Genomic DNA, 21,203 nt, shown 5'->3' on the forward strand with positions numbered 1-21,203 from the left:
ATCAAGTGCAAGTTCAATCTAACTGCGCTTGTAATGTTGTTTTGTACTATATAGTTGATAAGGAGGAAATAAAAGTCAGAAATTAAGTCCTGCAGCCTTTGAAGGGTTAAACTTGCATTTTGTTTCTTCTGATTTTTCTATCAAAAAATGCTGCCCTGCTCATTAATTACTTTACTGGCGGCATAAACTAAACTCTATTTTATAAATGAGTTCTTTCCACCCGGAGCCTTTCTCTTTAATTAGAACACCAAATCTTATTTTGGAGTTGTTGAAATGTTACAGTGCTGCATTATATACCGTTTGTACAGCTCCAGACAGAGCAAACAGTACATGCTCAAGTCCAGGCAGCGCAGAGCGGCTGGTAATTTCAACCAGCAGCAAGTCTTGCTCCTTTGGGAATTATCCATTTTCCCAGTTTTCATCAACTGCAGCACAGAATGGAAATTGTGTGGCTGGTTCAGTTCTTCACAATGCATTCTGCACTTGGACATGAGATTAATATTAAAGAACTGGTTAAGGGGACACACACACACACAGTTTGAGGAAACTATTGATAAATTATGCTGTGCTAAGATTTAAAAACCTCAAACTAAATTAGTTTTTTTTCATATTTTACAACAAGAAAATAAAAATTAAGCCTAAATTTTTGCAATGCTGCCAAACTGTGCCTGAGCCACAAGCAGTGAAACAAATCCTTTTAGGAACCATTGTAAATAAAACATGGCATTTAGAAACTGTAATTTTGCCCCAATACAAAAAAGGATGGAGATCATGATAAGCAGGAGGGCTGGAATTGGGGTGGGACTCCTGTAAATCCACTGCTGATAGGGATACAATTTCAGCGATGCTTCCAATGCTTTGTGGATGACAATCTTTTACAAGCTTATTTGGCCCCATTTGGTCTCATTCTTACAGGAAAGCAAATCTGACCATATCTTCATTTGATGGTATTCTCAGGATCCTGTAAGACCCAAGTATTATTCCTCTCATCTACCCCACCCCCTCCTCCAAAAGTACTTAATTGGCTGGAAAGCACTTCGGAAAGGACATTGAGGCTGTGAAAGGTATTATATAAATGCCAGTTCTTTCTTATGTGACCTTAAATACAAACATTGCTATCACCCAGGTGTGGTACTTATCAGCACACAGCAGGAAAGCCCAGGTTTGATGCGTGACATGTGCTGAGTTAACTGGTCTCAGCCAGCAACAGGGGCATAAAAATTTGCCTCAGTGCTCTGGGCTTGGGAGAGGAAACATTGCTGGAAATGCATATTTGTGAATGGCAGGTGAAAACTGGATTAGTCGCGTCATACAGTAGAAAACAAAAATTACACACCAGAAATAGAGAATAACCAAGGGACTAATAAGAGTGGGGAACTTAAGGTAAGTAATATCAGCAGAGAAAAAGTATGAGAAAATCAAGGGACTAAAAGTTGACAAATCCCCAGGACCTAATGGCCTACATCCTAGGGGTCTAAAAAAGGTAGCTGCAGAGATAGTGGATGAACTGGTTATAATTTTCCAAAATTCCCTACATTCTAGAATGCTCCCAGTAGATTGGAAGTTAGCAACTGTAACAGCACTATTTGAGAAAGGAGGGAGAGAGAAAACATGGAACTACAGGCTAGTTAGCCTGATATCAGTTGTCAGGAAAATGCTGGAATCTATTATTAAGATCTATTATTAATAATGCACTTAAAAATCATAGTATAATCAGAGAGTCAACATGATTTTATAAAGGGAAACTGTATTTGACAAATTCATTAGTGTTTTTTGAGCATGTAACTAGTCGGGTAGATAAAGGGGAGCCAGTAGATTCCAAAAGGCATTCAATAAGGTGCCACAAAAAAAGTTAATATGCAAGATAAGTTCCGAAGAAGGGTCACTGACCCGAAACGTTAACTCTGCTTCTCTTTCCACAGATGCTGCCAGATCTGCTGAGTGAATCCAGCATTTCTTGTTTTTGTTTCAGATTTCCAGCATCCGCAGTATTTTGCTTTTATTTAAGGGTTCATGGAGTTGGGGGCAATATATTATCATGGATGGAGGATTGGTTAATAGACAGGAAGCAGTGAGTACAGATAAAAGGGGCATTTTCAAGTTGGCAGGCTGCAACTAGTGAAGTGCTACAAGGATCAGTGCTGGGGCCTCAGCTATTTACAATCCATATTAATGACTCAGACAAAGAGATGAGAGCCACATATCAAAGTTTGCTGACGATACAAAGTTTATTTATTTTATTTTTATTTATTTAGAGATACAGCACTGAAACAGGCCCTTCGGCCCACCGAGTCTGTGCTGACCAACAACCACCCATTTATACCAATCCTACATTAACCCCATATTTCCTACCACATCCCCACCATTTTCCTACCACCTACCTACACTACGGGCAATTTATAATGGCCAATTTACCTATCAACCTGCAAGTCTTTGGCTGTGGGACGAAACCGGAGCACCCGGCGGAAACCCACATGGTCACAGGGAGAACCTGCAAACTCCGCACAGGCAGTACCCAGAACTGAACCCGGGTCACTGGAGCTGTGAGGCTGCGGTGCTAACCACTGCGCCACTGTGCGAATGTAAGCTGCGAGGAGGATGCAAAGAGGTTGCAAAGAGATATAGACCGATTAAGTGAGTGGGCAACAAGGTGGTAGATGGAGTATAATGTGGGCAGGTGTGAGGTTATTCACTTTGGTAGTATGAATGGCAAAAATATTCTGCTTTCGTAAAGATATAAAACTTCTAAATGTTGTTGCTCAGAAAGATTTGGGTGTACTTGTACAAGGAACACAGCAAGTTAACATGCAGGAACAGCAAACAATTAAGGCGGCAAATAGCATGTTGTTCTCTATTGCAAGGGGATTGGAGTACAAGAATAAAAAAGTCTTGCAGCAATTGTGTAAGGTTTTGGTGAAACCACACCTGAAGTGTGCAGTTTTGGTCTCTATGTCTAAGGAAGGATATACTTGCATTGGAGGCAGTACAGTGAAGTTTCACGAGATTGGTTGCTGAGATGAGAGGGTTGTCCTATGATGAGAGACTGAGTAAATTGAGCCTACACTCTGGAGTTCAGAAGAATGAGAGGTGATCTCATTGAAACAAACAAGATTCTGAATGGGCTTGACAGGGTAGATATTGAGAGTTTGTTTCCCCTGGCTGGGAAATCTAGAGCACAGGAGCTCCGCCTCAGGATAAAGAGTTAATCATTTAGGACTGAGATGACGAGACATTTCTTCACTCAAAGGGCTGTTAATCATTGGAATTCTCTACCCCAGAGGGTTGTGGATGCTTCATCGTTGAGTATATTTAAGGCTGAGATAGACAGATTTCTGTTTCTCAGGGAACCAAGGGATATGGGGAGCAGGCGGGAGTTGAGGCAGAAGTTCAGACATTACTGTATTGAATGCCGGAGCAGGCTCGAGGAGCCATATGCTCTACTGCCGCTATTTTTTACGTTCTTATGTATTTCCCCAACCTGAGTTGAACAGCTTACCGACACTCATTGCCAGGGCTCACAGGTGAAGATTTACCTGGGTACGGTACTGGGCCGTTTTCAGCATCTGTGAAATTAGGCCTCAGCAAAGAATCAGCACCTTGAGCACTGTAATTTTAACACCCTAGTTCACAGAGCAACAGAGAAAACCCACTGGAGTTGATTTTACCTCTGTGCTACTTTAAGGTGCTAGTTAACGTGCCCCATCATATTCCTGTTTGTGTAATTTTACATCAGTTGTTAACTTTATTGCTTTAAATGGTTTTGTTGAAATGACACAAACAGGAATATGAGGGAACATAGTGTGGCAAAGTTAAAACAGTGCAGAGAGGAAACTAAAGCCTCTTGAATTTGTATTCATTTGTTTCTACCACAAAAAATACATTTCAATAAAACTGGCAGCAAGCAAGCAGAAAACTTCAGGACGTTCCAAAGCACTTCAGACAATAAAATACTTCTGAACTATAGTCATGTTATATAGGCCAACGTGGCAGTCCATTTCTACACAAACATTAAATGAGATGAATGATCAGAACATCTGAGTTGGTGCGTTCGATTGAGATATAAATGTTGGCCAATACACCAGGAGAACTTTCCTCTTCTTCAAATAGTACCGTAGAGTCATATACAGCACAGGCCATTCGGCCCATCGAATCCATGCTGGCTCTCCAAGGACCTATGCAATCAGTCTCACTCCCCGACACAATCCCCATAGCCTTGCAAGTCTATTTATCAGGTGGCCATCCAACTTCCTCTTGAAGTCATTGATTGTCCCTGCTTCTACCACCCTTGTGGGCAGCGAGTCACCCGCTGCATAAAAATGTGCTTCCTTGTATTCCCCCAGCATCTTTTGCCCAAAACCTTCAATCTGTGTCCCCTAGTCTTTTGTACCATTTGTTAATGGGTACAGTTTTTCCTTGTCTAACTTATCTAAGCCTGTCATAATATTGTACACTTCTATTAAATCTTCCCTCAACCTTTGTTTTAAACAGAACAAACCCAGCTTTTCCAACCTGACCTTGTAACTAAAATCCTCCATCCCCGGAACCATTCTGGTAAATCTCCTCTGTACCCTCTCAAGAGCCCTCACATTCTTCCTAAAGTGTGGTGACCAGAACTGTACTCCAACTGTGGCCTAACCAGAGCTTTATAATGGTTCAGCATAACTTCCCTGCTTTTGTACTCAATGCCTCTATAAAGCCCAAGATACCATATGCTTTATTAACCACTCTCTCAATATGTCCTGTCACGTTCAAAGATCAATGCACATGCACCATGGGATCTTTTATGTCCACCTGAACAGGATGGGAATTTTAAACTTGAGGTGCTTGTGGACCAGGAGAAAGGGTAGGTAAGCCAGCACAGGGATGAAGGGCGAGTAGGACCTAGGATATGGGCAGCAGAGTTTTGGATGAGCTCAACACTATGGAGAGTGGAAGATAGGAGCCTGGCCAGGACAGCACTGGAATAGTAGAGTTTGGAGGTAACAACATAGGTGAAGGTTCCAGCAGATGGGCTGAGGCAAAAGCGGAGACAGGCAATTTTTCCAGAGATGAATGCAGACATTTTTTCTGATGGAGAGCCTTATGGGATCGGAAGTTCAGCTCAGTCAAATATGATATCGAGCTTGGTAATAGTCTGTCTCAGCCTGAGACAATGCCTGTGGAGTTGGAATGGAATTGGTAGCGTGGGAATGGAGTTTGTGGTGTGGACAGAAGACAATGGCTTTGGTTTTCCCAATGTTTAACTTAAGGAAATTGTGGCTCTTCCAAAACTGGATATTGGATATACAATCTGACAATACAGAGGAAGCGGAGAGGCCAAGACAGGTGTCGGGTGTCATCAGCGTACATTTGGAGTTGGGTGTCATGTCTTCAGAGGATGTCGTCAAGAGAAGCATGTAGATGAGGAATAGGAGGGAGCCAAAGATAGACTCTTGGGAGACTCCAGAAGTATTAGTGTGGGGTCTGGAAGAATCACAGAAAGGTTACAGCATAGATAAAGGCCATTTAGCCCATTGTGTGCATGCCGGCTCTCTGCAAGAGCAACTCAGCTTGTCCCACTCCGCCATTCTTTCCCTATTAAGTCTGCCTCCAGTACAGGTTTCAGGCACTTCATTCCTGATTCTAACCACTTGCTGCATAGAAAAGCTTTTCCTTGTGTCGCTGTTGGTTCTTTTGCCAATCACCTTAAATCAGTGTGCTCTGGTTCGCAACCTTTCTGCCAACAGGAACAATTTCTCCCTATTACCCTATCTACACCCCTCATGATTTTGAGCGCATCTATCAAATCTCCTCTCAAACTTCTCTTCTCTAAGGAGAACAACTTTATAAAATATTGGTTTGGCTTCAACTGGAGTATTCTGTCCAATTCTGAGTACTGCACTTTACAGAAGGCAGTTTTGAGATTATCTGGTTATGACTGGATAGGTAAGAGTGGAACCAGGCAAGGGTAGACCTATTCAGCTGGACAACGGAGGAGAGGCATTGGATGAGGACGGCGTGGTTGACTGTGTGAATGGCAAATAATAGATATTGTGATCAAACACAGGTAGTGTTAGCTTTCTGTACAATTAAATAAAAAAAACTTGCATTTTTATTGCTCCTTTCAAGTTTTCAGGATATCCCAAAGCATGTTACAAAGAGCAACTTTCTGAAGTCATATCTGCAACCATGGCAATTAATTTGTACTCAGCAAATGAATGATTTGGTCCAATTCTCCAGACAAGCCATTTCTTGGCTAAGCGGTTGAGAGCTCGTTTAAGTTAGATAAATAGCAGGACTACGGCTACAGCGTACTTCCCAGTTTCTTTACACTTACCTCATTGCCTCCAGGTAGCCTGTTCAGCTGTACTAGTTGACCTTGACTATCCAGTACCAGCTCGGTGAATGTCAGTAGCTCTGCAGGTGGGGAGGATAAATAGGCCTGCACTTCCACAGAGGTCCATAGTTTGATTAAAGCCTTTAAAAATAATTTTTTTTTTAAGTTAAATTGAAATGCTGTACATAAATATTTAAAGAACATATAAGTGCATTCCAAGGAGCTGTTGTATAATGCTATACATCAAAGATATTTATGAACCCCTTGGATGGGTGTTTCTCATTTGTCCCTTTACTTGCCTTTAAGTTTTAGGCAGAGACTGCTTGGGACTGGACATTTTGTTTAAAACTCCCTGTGAGGGGATGTTAGCAGGGAGGCATTCAGGATGCTACAAGGTGACTCCAGCTCCAATAGGATAGGGGAGGAAAATTTAACTAAGGTTCCAGCTCCACATCAGCAGCCAGTGACGCCTGCTGGAAATGTACATGTGGATGTCAGCTAAGAAGAGGATTGGAATCAGCTGTGATGCTGTCACATTAAAATAGCTTGGTCACTGTGGAGACTTACATATGAATAATGGACAGTTGGATGAGGTATTGGAGAGCAATCGCAGCCAGCAAGGCGTCAACACATTCAGGGGAGAAAAGGAGTGAAAATGTTGAAGATGACATTATGAAGTTCTGCTGGGATGACAAATTGACCGGAGAGCCAATCACATTTCAGGCATCAGTTTAGTTTAGTTTAGTTTAGAGATACAGCACTGAAACAGGCCCTTCGGCCCACCGAGTCTGTGCCGACCATCAACCACCCATTTATACCAATCCGACACTAATTCCATATTCCTACCACATCCCCACCTGTCCCTATATTTCCCTACCACCTACCTATACTAGGGGCAATTTTTATAATGGCCAATTAACCTATCATCCTGCAAGTCTTTGGCATGTGGGAGGAAACCGGAGCACCCGGAGGAAACCCACGCAGACACAGGGAGAACTTGCAAACTCCACACAGGCAGTACCCAGAATTGAACCCGGGTCGCTGGAGCTGTGAGGCTGCAGTGCTAACCACTGAGCCGCCCCAAATAAACCTTCCTACTATCCCACGAAGGGCTCCACATTTAGCATTTCCACCCAAACTACATTGAATGAGAATTTTTAAAGTTTACTAATTACTACATGGTGGCCAGAGAGAGTATACAGATTATGTTCATCTGGATGATGTCAGAGATGGGATACAACAAAGATACTGGGACTGTTTCCACTGGACCAGAGAAGGCCAAGAAAAATTCCATAGAGATTTTTAAAATTATGAAGGGTTTTGATAGAGTGAATAGGGAAAGAACATTTCCTTAGTTAGGGAGCTAGCAATCATCAATTTAAAATTGTCAGAGAGTGAGGAGAGAGATTAGGAAACATTTCTTTACACTATTATTGAAGCATGGAATGCTTTGCTATATGGCGTGGTTCAGGGAGAGATCACAGAGTCGTTTAAGGGAAAATTCAATAAATATTTGAAGGAGAGGAATTTGCAAGACTCTGAATAGATAGCAAGACTTTGGGATTAGGTCTGCGTTGCTCAAGCAAAGGGCTAGCACAGATATGAAGAACCACATGGCCATCTTCTGCACTGGAAATTTTTATAGTTCTATGCAGGACTGAGAAACATCAAAGTACAAAAATATCTTTATAACGTCCAGAATGCCCCCTCCTGACCTCATCGCCATTTTTTTTTTTACAATCCTGGACATATCGGCTTCTTGCACTAGCTCAGTTCCAGGGTGGAGATGCTCTATAAAATGGCCATTATACTTATGTAAGCTTCGATAGGAAGTACCATTCAGTCATTTTTGGATAGTGGTGGAAGGGAGGAGGACGTCACAGCCAAACTTAATCCTGTCCTCAGTGTCCACAAATAAGTACTTCCAACAAGGGTCTCTGAAAAGTGATCAGAAACAGGGATCATTGGAGGCTACCTCCTCCCTAACACAGGGGTGCTATTGCCAATTGTCGTGCCTCTACCATTGTCACGGCTGGATTTAGCTAACTTTGCATGGAGCAGGGACCCTCCCGGAATATATGGCTCAGTTACACATTTAATAATCCTGTTATGCTATGAAAAGAAATTATGTAACAATGATGTAGAATCCTTAACCATCAAATAGTTTCCTTTTAACCAACTTATAATCAAACTGAAGACAGTCTATCCCTGAACCAATAGTCAGGTCTCATGTAGGTATTTCATCACAAAAGGAACCACCGTTCAATGTTCATCACTACAGATCAACATGGTGTGAAAGCCAGATATCTTCAAAATAAATCGAACAGAAGTACATAAATAGTTCAAAAAATGGGAAATTATTAAAACATACAAATAATTCTCAACAGGGAGTAAAATGTGGGCCAAAAATCATCTCAAGATTCAGATAACATTTTTAAAAACCTGCTTGTGTCACCTAAACATCTCAATTCACTGGCAACTCTTGTACTCCCAGAGATTCATTATACTCTGTGCCTCCAACAAACACATATACAACAGTTGCAGCTCAAACCTACAACACACTATAAAGCCACGATCACAAAAGCAGCAGGATTCCAAAGTGTCAAATTTACCTGTCGGAACATTTCAGGCAAGTCGTACACGTATGTTGTTCCAAGGGACTGGGCTTGAAACCTTTTGGACTGCAGTAAGTCTTTGGTAACATAGGGTGTGTTGATCAGCATTCCGTGTAATGGTCCCTGTTTATCCCCATAAGCCTGAAACATGATCTGTTATAAAACAGGAAAGGTGAAGTTTTTATTTGAAGTCGCCAGTCATTCATTTTATAAACATGTCAATTCCCATACCCTGAACAGAAGCTCATTCAGGCGGTACTTTTAAAAGACTTTTGAACATGCAGTAATGTTATTACTTAGGGTAATGGCGGCACCTTTCTGCGAATGTAGGAGCCAAGGGAATATGCTACTCTTCTAGAGTGACGTTCTCAAACAGAAATCAAATTCACAAGTTACTTTACATTCTGGAATATCTAAATAGAACGTTGCTGGAAACACATTAATTGGAGCACTGCAATTATTAGTCAGCTATTAGCCAGATTAAAACTAGTCATTTGCTTTATTGGGTTTCCAACTTTATTGGGTGTCTGCATTAAGAAATTAAGGGAGCACTTTCTACAGGCTCGATGGACTGAATGGCCTACTCCTGTTCCTATGTTCCTACTCTTTAGATAAATGCTCTTGTAGTAAAGCATATACACGTGTGCAGAGATACTGGCCATTTTTGTCAACATTCTAGAGAAATAGGACCATTTTTATCAAATCATGCTTGAAAGTGCAAAATTGTAATTCTGCTTTCAAAACAGAAAACATGTGTTGAGTGTGCACAAGAATTACATAGAACTACAGAGAATATACAGCACAGAAACAGGTCATTCAGCCCAACCAATCCATGCCAGCATTTATGCTTTATTCGGGCCTCCTCCCATCCTTCTTCATATAACTGTTTCCTGCTTGCTCATCTGACTTCCCCTTTAATGTATTTACACTATTGGCCTCAGCTAAACTCCCAGTGATAGCGAGCCCCACATCCTCATCATTTTCTGGTGAAAGAAGTTTCTTCTGAATTCCCTATTGATTTTTTGGTGACTATTTTACATTGATGGCCTACAGTTTTGCTCTTCCCCACAAATGGAAGCAATCTCTCTCTGTGTCTACTCTATCAAAACCGTTCATAATTTTAAAGGCCTCTATTAGATCACCCCTCAGCCTTCTCTTTTCAAGAGAAAACAGCCCCAGCTGGTTCATCCTTTTTTGATGGTTATAATCTCACAGCACTGGTATTATCTTTATAAGTCTTTTTTGTACCCTCTCCAGTGCCTCCATATCCTTTTCATAATATGGAGACCAGAACTGTACACAGTACTCCAAGTGTGAGCTAACCAAGGTTTGACACAAGCTTAGCATAACATTTCTACTTTTCACTTCTATCCCTCCAGAAATAAACCTTCGTGCTGGTTTGCTTTTGTTAGATCCCCATTCTCCTCAACCCAATTTGGATTCTAATTTTTCTTACCAAAATGTAATAGCTCAAACTTGTACATGTTGAAATTAATTTGCCAATTATATGCTCATTTTGCAAGTTTATTAATGTCTTTTTGTAATTTGTTGTAGTCCGCAAATTTAGAAATTGTGTCTTTGATTCCAAAGTCAGAATCGTTAGGATAACTTACGAACAAATGTGGCCCCAGCATTGATCCTTATGGGACCCTACTTCCCACCTTCTGCCACTCTGAATAGCTACCCTATTCAAACAGCCTCTGAAAGGGGAAGACCATTCTTTCACAACACTTCAGCACAGTCTACAAAAGATGAACGCACCCATATGCTAATCAAACTGCTATACATTTCCTGTAGGTTCTGCTTTTTTTATTCAGATTTCACCATAATTTTTCTCCCTCTTATTCTGCTCCTTTGCAAGTCAGACCATGGGCTTTTCGTGCATCGAAGCACACTGTGATAAGTTGCCGCGTGTTGCAGGTTGGGGATTAGTGGCGCGTCTCTGAAAGAACCATGATAGGCATCCCTGCCATAATCCATTGCTGTTGCTGCTGCTCTATCTTTCATCAGCAGCCTGCCTCGAAAGCAATCAATCATGCGTAAGAGTGGTCTCCGAGGAATCTTTCCAAAGGCTACCAGAGGTTACCCACACAAACATTCTAATCTCCTCTTCCACTGTATTACCTAGTAGTCATTTCTCTGACCTCTTTTGTCATTTACAATACATAATGAAAATGAAAGTTTTCGCCATGAAAAAAGTCTTACTCTGCACAATTACAAGGGGGAAAAAACAAGTCGTGGCATTATTTACTGACAAGAAAGGGCTTGCCTTGAAGCCATTGTGATAGGAGTTAATGTAATCAAGCTGTACAAAGAGCCACGGCAACTGTGGTTAAGAATAGCATACCACTAACAGAACACAGAAGATTAAATCACTCCTTTTGCCCCCATCTCCCCCCTGCTGTGGCTGTTAGATGTATACTCAGTAATTTCATTACCATAAACTCAATCAGAAGAATATCAAAGAAAAGGTCAGGTTGCAAATTACAAAAAGCAGAATTCAACTTTTTTTCAGCAACAGAATCTTTCAGTTCCTCAAATATTCATAAATTAAAATGATGGATACGAGGTTGGTTTGAGGAGAAAAGTAAAATGTACATTTTTATACAGAGGGGTGACCATGAGCCCATCAGTGGTTGGAGGATTGGAGAGCTACCATAACACACTTGCAATATGGGCGTGTGAGGTTAGGGCAGCACTGATTGATGTCTTCGTACATTGCATCATGGAGCAGAAAGGCTCGGGTTTAATTTGGTGGTCTTCCACTCAGTCTGCCACTTTCAATCTTAGGAAGGAAGATTATAACCCACACTCCCAATCATTCTCTCAAATTCTGCTCTTTCCCCCCCAGCTTGTCATCCATGATATCACCCATGCCTCTGCTGATCTTCAACCATCTCACTTTCACCTTCAATGCTTTTGCCCCCTCAGCTACAAGGCAGGTGCTCTGCTTCACCATTCCACCAGGTATAGTAGCTACATCAATGGCCTCTGATTCACAGACCACAAGTTCTAACCAAATCACTGCAAACTGTATCATCACTTCCTCTCTTTGGTCAAAATTGCATGCTACTCTATCAGAAACAACACTATATGAAACTACACTCCCACCTCTTCTTATTCCAATCTGGTTTTTGCCCTGCTCATTCCGAAACTGCAGTGATTAAAGTCACAAATGACATTTAGGGTGCCTGCAACCAAGGCTCATTGTTCCAACAGACTGCTACTCCACCTTCCTTTGACTTTCCTTTGCAGTCTACTGCCATGGCACTGGTTTGACTTAAACCTCTTGGAATGCACGTATTACATTGTATCCAACGACCTCGCCCGCAGAGTCAACTCTGATGCAATCCATAGGTTTTCCCTCACCATCTACAAGGTAACACTTGGCAACATGATTTAAAGCACAAATATAGTTTCCACGAGCTGGATTTTCATTTGGGGTTGGGAACTGGAAATGGGAACTACTTTCGGGTCCCAACCTCACACGCTTTAGGCACGCCCATTGCAATCTTCAATGTTCCAGCCAATTGAAGACCAGGGGGCTCACCGTCCAATCAGGGATGGTGGGTGGGCTCCCGGCATTGAAAGACCAATGGGAGGCCCTCCAGTACTCAGATCGGCAGGCTCACTGTTCAAGGTGAGAGCTGCCAATGTGAGGAGGCAGACAGCAAGGGACATGTGGAGAAGTTATATTTTTAAAAGTCACAGCTGCCTGGCGATAATCTTGGAGGAATAACCCCTCCAGGGAACAGCCAGCGGCCGCTGCTGTGGCCTAGCGGTTGCGATGGGTCCAGGATTGGGCTGTGGTCCAGGCCAACATTGCTGCCCACATTGCAAACTGGAAATTCTACTTGGTGCAGAAACAGAGCCTTAACAGGCCCCTTAATTAACCATTCAAAATGGCTTGGGGTTGAAATCGTGGCGGCGAACCAGCATGGAAGCCAACAGTGCCAATGTGCGAGCTAGCCCACCTCCGAACTGGACCTCTGACCCTTTTAAAAATCTTGCCCCATGTTTGTGTGCTGATGAAACAAACCCAAGCCTATATCTGTTAGACTAGTTATTGCTGCACTCCGACTGCCTGCCTGTCATCAAAACTCAGCTGAATAAACATTTCCTCCATCTTGACACTGGTTGGGACCTGAAAGTAGTTCCCATTTCCCTTTGGCACCCACTGTCACTAATTCGTGCCTTGGCTCCATCAGCTGTGTTAAATCTAAGAGATGTGAAATATTGACATACTGCACAACTCAGTGACCTTCTTTACATAAAGTCCGCTACCAGGATTACTTTCTTTCAACTCCATCCCTTCCTTTCCCCTGCTCTCGCCAAAGTCCTACACTCCTCCAATACCACCTGGAGGCTTGGCTTCTCTAATACTCTCCTTGTCACCATGTTTGTCTCAATTTTCTACAAATTCAACACATTCAAAATTCTGCAGCCCACCTATCTCATCCACACTAGGTCCTGTACTCCCAAACATTTTTTACCCCATTCTTTCATAGGATGTGGGCATCACTGACCAGGCCAGCATATGTTGCCCATCCCTAATTGCCCTCAAGACTGAGTGGCTTGCTAGGCCATTTTAGAGGGTTGAGTGTGTTAAGACTCAACCACATTGCTGTGGGTTTGGAGTCACATGTAGGCCAGACCAGGTAAGGATGGCAGAATTCCTTCCCTAAAGGACATTAGTGAACCAATGTGTTTTTGATAGTTTCATGGCACCATTACTAAAACTAGCTTTCAATTCCAGATTTTTAAAAATTAATTGAATTTAAAATTCCACCAGCTGCCACGGCAGGATTTGAACCAGTGTCCCCAGGACATTAGCCTGGGCCTTTGGATTACTAATTCAGTGACATTACCACTACGCCACCATCTCCCCCAACCTCATCTATTCAAGCTCTCAGTGTCCCAACAAAGAGACTTCAGAATTCTCATTCTTTCTCTCAAGACACTCATTGGCCTTGCCTCAACTCACTTTAGTGACCTTCACCTACATGCACGCACTGTCTGCTCATCGAACACAGGACTTCTCTTTGTCTCCTGCTCCATCCACATAATCACTGGTGGCTGCTTGTTCAGCCACTATGTTTTAGTACTCTGGAACTCTCTGCCTACTTCCATCCACCAGGCCACTTCCCTCCCTGCTCATCAACACCTTTCCCTTAGACTGTGCCCATAATCCCACAACCTAACCCTCATTTTTCACTCCCCAACTCCTTTGCAGGCTTGGGCACCAAATTCAAGAATATATTTACAATAATTTTTTTGCATTTACACCAGCAGTAGCTAGGCAACCGAGCTCCCAGACAGCCAATCACCAACCTAATTCTAGCTGACCTTCCCACCAAAATTAGGTAAATTACTCCAAAGTCAGAAAATTGGGGGCCAGGGTTGATGGGCGGAAATCCTGCCATACCAGAGATACACCATAACTCCTTAACAGTGGTATATCTATAATCTTTCTTTACAACACCTTTTCCAACAAGCTTCAAATAAAAAACTCAAACTTCTCTTATTTAAGCAAGTTAGTCATTAACTTCTCATACCTGTCCAGTCCTGGAGTTTGTTACTTCCTTGTACAGACTGATATCCAAATAATAACCTGACTCATTGGTCAGGAACAGCCTGATTGGAATGGCCTTCCCAGTAGGCGTCAAGCGAATATTTATTTTCAACTCGGCCTGAAGCACACGCAGTTTCCAGAGACGACTGCCATATCGCATCACCATGCTGCGCACGGACTCTTCTATCTGGAAGAAGGAACATAAACAGAATGCTCAGGACCCTTATCCATTGCAGGATTACTGAAAGCAGCCACTGTGCTAACACGTAGGGCTGTCCCCCAACACGTTAGGAATATACCAGCTGCAGTTCTGATGAAAGGTAATCGACCTGAAACATTAATTCTGTTTCTCTCTCCACAGAAGCCACCAGATGTGCTGAGTATTTTCAGCATTTTCTGTTTCTATTGCATCAAACACTATTTTGTCCAGATTCTATACAATCTTTCAGAAATTACTTCTATGTGCCCTCTCCTAATTTTCTCTCACCATCTCCTGAAGGTAGTGGTTTGTGCTCGAGTAGTATTCCATGGTCCCAGCAGGCCGCCAATTACCATGCCAGAGTGACCATTATGAAATTGTGAACCTGAAAGATTGACAGGTTATTTGACTGAAGGGCTGAGTCCTGTCCTCACTCAAAACTGGCACCATCCTGCAGGGGCTAGGATGGTTACGGATAGAAATAAGGACTAGGATTTCTGCTTAAAGTTTTCATCTAGCCTGTGTAAATGCATCCCACCTGCTGCCTGGCTGAGATCAGCTAATTGAACAGAGGCATTGAACTCGACATATTCTGTTGTGCAATGCATGGTACCACATCACACAGTGTGGTTCCCACTGAGCCACTGAAGGCACCAAATGTAACAGGATTATGTTGTAATAAGATCTGGGGATTATTCAATTTCAGGGTGATCATGAACAAGGAGCCACAAAGTTATTCTTATGTAATCTGGGAACAGACTGCAATGCAGCAAGCTCTCCAATCTATCGCAACAGCAGCTTCAATTACTAACTAAAAAAAAAAAATTTTAAGCTGAATTTTGAAAATAGATGGGATTCTATATTACATTATTGATATCAGGACACTATACAAATAAAAACAGCTCCCCATGTGGCACTCATCCTCAAAATACAATGCATTATTGATAAGCTGACAGGGTGCATTGCCATTCCACAAGAGTTGCAGCCTCTCTCAAGTTGATAATACTCAATCTGGCCACTAGCTGAGATAGTTCACCCCTTCGCTAAGGGGCTGAAATTGCTGAGAAGCAGGATAATGCCCATTTCCTCCAAAATTAAGGAGCCCAGAAACATAACTATATTCTCAGAGATCACAAAACACCCATTCCCATGGTTTTAATAAATGGACGCCCGTGTCCTACTGGATTATGGCATAGCATGATCAGTTAACCAGTGCAATAGGCCAGACCAGAAACAACCAAAGATTTAGACTGACAAAGTGAAGATGTAGATTTCAAAGAATTTCAAAGACAGTGCCTACCTTTGAAGGATCCATGATGACAGTGGGAACAAAGTTGAGGAAGATATGGTTGCAATCTGTTCGAACATTAGTATTGTTAAATGCCACTTCCAGCTCATCCATAGCCTCTAGCAGCAAGCGTTCTCCCTCATTCTGCAGATATTCAAAAGAGGCTTCCTACAGGCAAGATTAAATCAGTGTAAAAGTTCTTTGACCATTTTACAAAAGTAATTTTAAGAAGTTTTTAAAGCTACATCTTAAGCCACGTAATATCTAAAATAGTCTGAATGCCTTGCACTAGAGTAATTAACAGTTCACTACCATAATCTATTCTTCCTCCACAGCATCAGTAGAACATGACATTTATGGCCCTTTTACCTTTATCGTAAATGACTCGCACCAATATCATTGATGCCAAACTCCCTTTGGGAGGTAGTTGTCCTTGGGCGCCTCTGATGGAAAAGTGCTGCTGATGGCTAAAGTAAATGGCTGCAGCTTCTGGCACTTGTGCTGGCTCTGCTATTTTGATTCCAGATTGACAAAGCTGCAAATGCAGTTAATTTAAGATCATGTTTGCAATGTATTTGCAAAATTTGCACAACGAAAATGGATCTGAAAAAATGATGGAATTCTTTCCATTGGCATGTTAGCAACTTATAAAAGGTCCATGCAAACTTCTGGCTGCTGTGGAGTTTTGTTTAAAGAATTTTTGTTGTGTATTTGTGGTCCTTCAACATGGAGGTCAAGAGATATAAAGAAATGGAACAGTGTAAAGCACTTTCAGATCACAAGCAGCACATGAAACAGAACTCCTCTTCCTGTAGAAGATTTCCTACCTTGCCCAGGATTGATAGTTGAGATGAACAGGTGGTGACATGATGTGATTAACATGCAATAGCCTAGACTAACGGCTGGAGTTAGTTCAAGCTCTGATCCACTCTGCTCCTAATCTGAGCTTTGCTGAACAGGATGGCACTGAGTGAAGACTGTACCTCACCTCAGTAGTGGTGATGGGAGGAGGTTGGCAGAGGTTGGGAAGTAAAGTGAGCAGAGGACATTAAAAAGCATCTTCTAGTAGCTAATTACAAGCAACACCTGTGGAGCAGGGCGCGGACCTGTGTTTGGGTGACCAGCAGCCGGAAGGATAAAAGAAAGAAAGTTAAGCAAATGCTCCCCAACAGTTCAGTAAATTTATCCAATGAGTAGCTGAGCCCAAGAAATGCTTCCCAGCATGAGCTAAATTAGCTAATCTAATCTGGAAGAACACATGACAACAGGTTGAATAAAAATCAGGATTTCCTCTCCTGACCAGCATCTGCAGCAGCAGCAACTACTTAACGTAATAAAACATCCCGAAGGTGCTTCACAGGAGCATTATAAAACAAAGTATGACACCAAGCCACAAAAAGAGATATCAGGTCAGTTGACCAAAAGCTTGGACAAAGAGGTAGGGTGGAAGGAGTGTCTTAAAGGAGGAAAGTGAGATGGAGAGGTGTAGGGAGCGCATTTGAGAGCTTGGGGCCTAAGCAACTGAAGGTGTGGCCAACAATGATGGAGTGATTAAAATCAGGGATGCCCAAGAGGCCAGAATTATAGGTGTGCAGATATCTCAGAGGGTTGTGGGGTTGGAGGAGATTACAGAGATAGGGAGAGGCGAGGCCATGGAGGGATTTGAAAACAAGGATGAGAATTTTGAAATCAATTCGTTGCTTGCCCAGGAGCCAATGTAGGTCCGTGAGCACAGGGGTGATGGGGGAAATGGGACTTGGAATGAGTTAAGACACAGGCAGCAGAATTTTGGATGACCTCAAGTTTACAGAGAGTAGAATGTGGGAGACCAGCCAGGAGTGTGTTGGAATAATCAAGTCTAGAAATAACAAAGACATGAATGAGGGTTTCAGCAGCAGATGAGCTGAGACGGAACAAAGTCAAGCGATGTTATGGAGGTGGAAATAGGTAGTCTTAGTATGAGTATGAGGTCAGAAACTCATCTCAGGGTCAAATGTGACACCAAGGTTGCAAACAGACTGGCTTAATCTCAGACTGTTGCCAGGAAGAGGAATGGAATTCATATCTAGGGAACGGAGTTTGGAGCAGGGACCAAAAAGAATGGCTTCAGTCCTCCCAATGCTTAATCGGAGGAAATTTCTGCTCATCCAGTAATGGATGTCGGAAAAGCATTTTGATAATTTAACACTGCAAGAATCGAGAGAAGTGGTGGTGAGTACAGCTGAGTGTCATCAGCGTACAGCAGAAAACTAATGCTTTGCTTTCCGTGTTTGACGACGGCCAAGGTGAGAGAGACTGATCTTTTTATTGGGGACTAGGGCATCAAAGGTGGAGGTGAGGGTGCAGTTGAGCACATCAGTAGCAACCCCAATAGAAGTATGCATGTGAACACTGGAGAAGGATAGCATCAAGGTTGACTATGATGCCCTTGTGGTGAAATGGCCTGGTGATGTCAGTGTTGAGGTCCACACTCAAAAATAAGGTTCACGCAATTAAATGCGAGAATGTAACTGGCATGTGTGTAGCTGTATCCCGTCAAGGAATCGAATCATTCAGGAAAGGAGAAGAGAAAATTGGCAATCAGAAAAAAGGGGATGTGGTCCTCATGAAAAAAGAAAATTAAAAAGATTCAAATTCAATTAACATCCCATACATTAGACACTGTTAAACAGAATAAAGAAAACAGCAAGAACAAAGTTGGCACAGAACAATATTTTTCTCAATTAACTGTGAAAATAACTAAACCAACTGAAATTTGAAAAACAAAACTAAGGTCACCTTCAATCATTAGCTATAAAAAAAAACGTATTTAAATCAAGAAGCAGCAGCCCTTAAATACAGGTTTGTGCCATTTGGAATCATATTGCTTAAAGCATCAAAGGACTTTTAATTAATGTGCTACCTGCTCGCACCATTATATGCGTGTTCAACTTTTCTAGGAGATTTTTCAAATTACGTTAAAAAAATCATATTAAGTGAAATAGACCATCAAAAATTACATTCAAATGCAGTAAAATAAAAAAGTGACTTGGGAGGTGCATTAACATAGTACAGTGTTGCTCAGTATTATAGCACACAAAATAACTCATGATGCAATTTCTATTGGAGAAACACATCAGGTTTATTCCAAGTTTAAATGATCAAAAATACATTAAGGATTGAGGCACTTCTAGACTGATTCATGGACATGGCCATGTCCTACCATCCCTTACCACCCATGTCCTCATACCATCCCCCCTCCATGCAACCCCACTTTCTTCTGCATCCATCCTTGGGAAAAAAACCTTTCCTCCAAACCACTTACAACTTCACTTCCAAACAGCCCAGCATTCTGGCCTTAGGCCAACGATTCCCACGATACCACTGCACCTGTTTATTTCTTCAACCAATCTCTTAACCTCCACCTTTGATAGTATTGTCTGCAAAATCTTAACTTCCCACCCCCACCTCAGCCATTTCCTTTGATAGGGCATCATATTTGCTCCCTCAAGTTCAAAGGGCACAGACTTGAGCATAACTGCTGCACAAATGACTTAACCATCCATCACCAGATCAGGCTGAACTGCACCAAATGTTGTTAGGCCTCATTCTACTGTGCCAAAATCATCCACTACTCAAGGATCACCCTAGAAAGTAAAGGTAAAGCCCAGCTTCTTTTCTCCACCACCAACTGTCTCGTTAAATCCCAATGCCCTTCCTCCCTCATCCCCTACCCACACAACTGTCATTGCCGCTCCCCACCCCTGCACTTCTCATTAAGCAAAACAATGCCATTCCGCCCACATCTCCCAACAATGTCTCGCCCATCTCCCCTTATGTTGCATCTGATCTCGTCTCGTCCACGAGACCCTACTCCCTTGACCCCATTCCCACCTAGCCCCCATGCTCGTTGACAGGGTGCCCTATTCTCAGGCAATGCCCTCCTACCTTTCAAAACCATCATCTTCCCCACTCCCTGAAAACCCTTTTGACTCCTCTATCCTTGCAAAATATCCATTGCCCATCTGTCTTTCCTTTCTAAACTCCTTGAATGAGCTGTTAACTCCCAAATCCATACTCATCTTTTCTGAAACACCCAGTTTGAACCTCTCCAGTCAGTTTTCCACCTCTGCCACAGCACTGAAATGGCCCTAACCAAAGTCAGAAAATGACATCCCCTGTGACTGTGACTCTGGTGCAGTATTCCTCCTTGCCCTCTGCACAGCTGACCACACTATTCTCCTCCAACACTCTTCCTCCATTATTCAGCTCAGAGGGACTACCTTTACTTTGTTCTACTCTTACCAATGATATCTCAGCCAGAGTATCTCCAGCAACGACATCTCTTCCAGCCCCCTCACCGTCAATTGTTCAATTCCCAAAGATCGATCCTTGACCCTCCCTCCCTTCCCTCATCTACATGCTTGTTCTTGGTGAGGAATTCAAACATACAGCCATCTTTTATATGAATGCTGCAACACCCATCATTTTCCACCATCTCACTTGACTACTCCACTGGCTCTATGTTGTCATACTGTTTGTTGATATCCAGTCTTGTACAAGCCATAATTTCCTCCTGGTAAACATTGGGAAGACGGAAGTATTTGTCCCACATCATAAATTCCATACCTTACCACTGATTCCACCCTCCTTCCTGGTCACTGTCTCAGGCCAAATCACTGGGTTCATAATCTCGGCATTCAATTCGATCCTGCAATGAGTTTCCAACCCCATATCCTCTCCATCACAAAAACGGTTTACTTTCATCTCCGGAACATATTTCCCTCCATGCTCCTTCTGGTGCAAATTTCAGCTCACCCAAAACACTGCCATTTGCATCCTGCCCTACGCCAAACCCACTTCACTCATCACCTCTGCTCTTCCCAATCCAACCGATGCCTACAACTTGAAACTCCCATCCTCCTGTTTAAAATCGCTTCAAGGCCTCACACCTGCCTTTTTCAGTAATCATCTTCACCCCAACGTTGCCCCAGACCCTGCAGTTCCTCTGGCTTCGGCCCCCCATCACCTCCCACGGAAACTGTGTTTTCAGTCACCCAGGCCACACACTCTTAGCAATATTTCTCTAATCCCTCCCTCACCTCTCCACCTCCCTCTCTTGCTTTAAAATCCACCTTTTTTAACCAGGCCTTTTGTCACCCTTTCTAAATTCTTATTCTTTAGCTAGGGATTCATTCTCTTCCTTACATTTGCATGAAGTTCTTTGGTACATT

At 42.5% G+C, this 21,203-nt stretch overlaps 1 protein-coding gene across 2 annotated transcripts in view; it reads right to left on the minus strand.

Annotated features, from left to right (window-relative positions):
* Nucleotides 1-21,203, minus strand: part of acaca (acetyl-CoA carboxylase alpha) — a 320,877-nt gene that overhangs the window by 149,002 nt on the left and 150,672 nt on the right. For both annotated transcript variants that reach the window (XM_068010389.1, XM_068010388.1), the window contains 4 exons: nucleotides 16,003-16,158; nucleotides 14,487-14,690; nucleotides 8,929-9,084; nucleotides 6,317-6,457 (listed from right to left, as the gene is read on the minus strand). In XM_068010389.1, coding sequence (XP_067866490.1) covers nucleotides 6,317-6,457; nucleotides 8,929-9,084; nucleotides 14,487-14,690; nucleotides 16,003-16,158 — 657 coding nt within the window. The remainder of the gene's footprint in view (nucleotides 1-6,316; nucleotides 6,458-8,928; nucleotides 9,085-14,486; nucleotides 14,691-16,002; nucleotides 16,159-21,203) is intronic.

The sequence above is a fragment of the Heterodontus francisci genome, chromosome 30, assembly GCF_036365525.1.
Source record: "Heterodontus francisci isolate sHetFra1 chromosome 30, sHetFra1.hap1, whole genome shotgun sequence".
Taxonomy (NCBI): Eukaryota; Metazoa; Chordata; class Chondrichthyes; order Heterodontiformes; family Heterodontidae; genus Heterodontus; species Heterodontus francisci.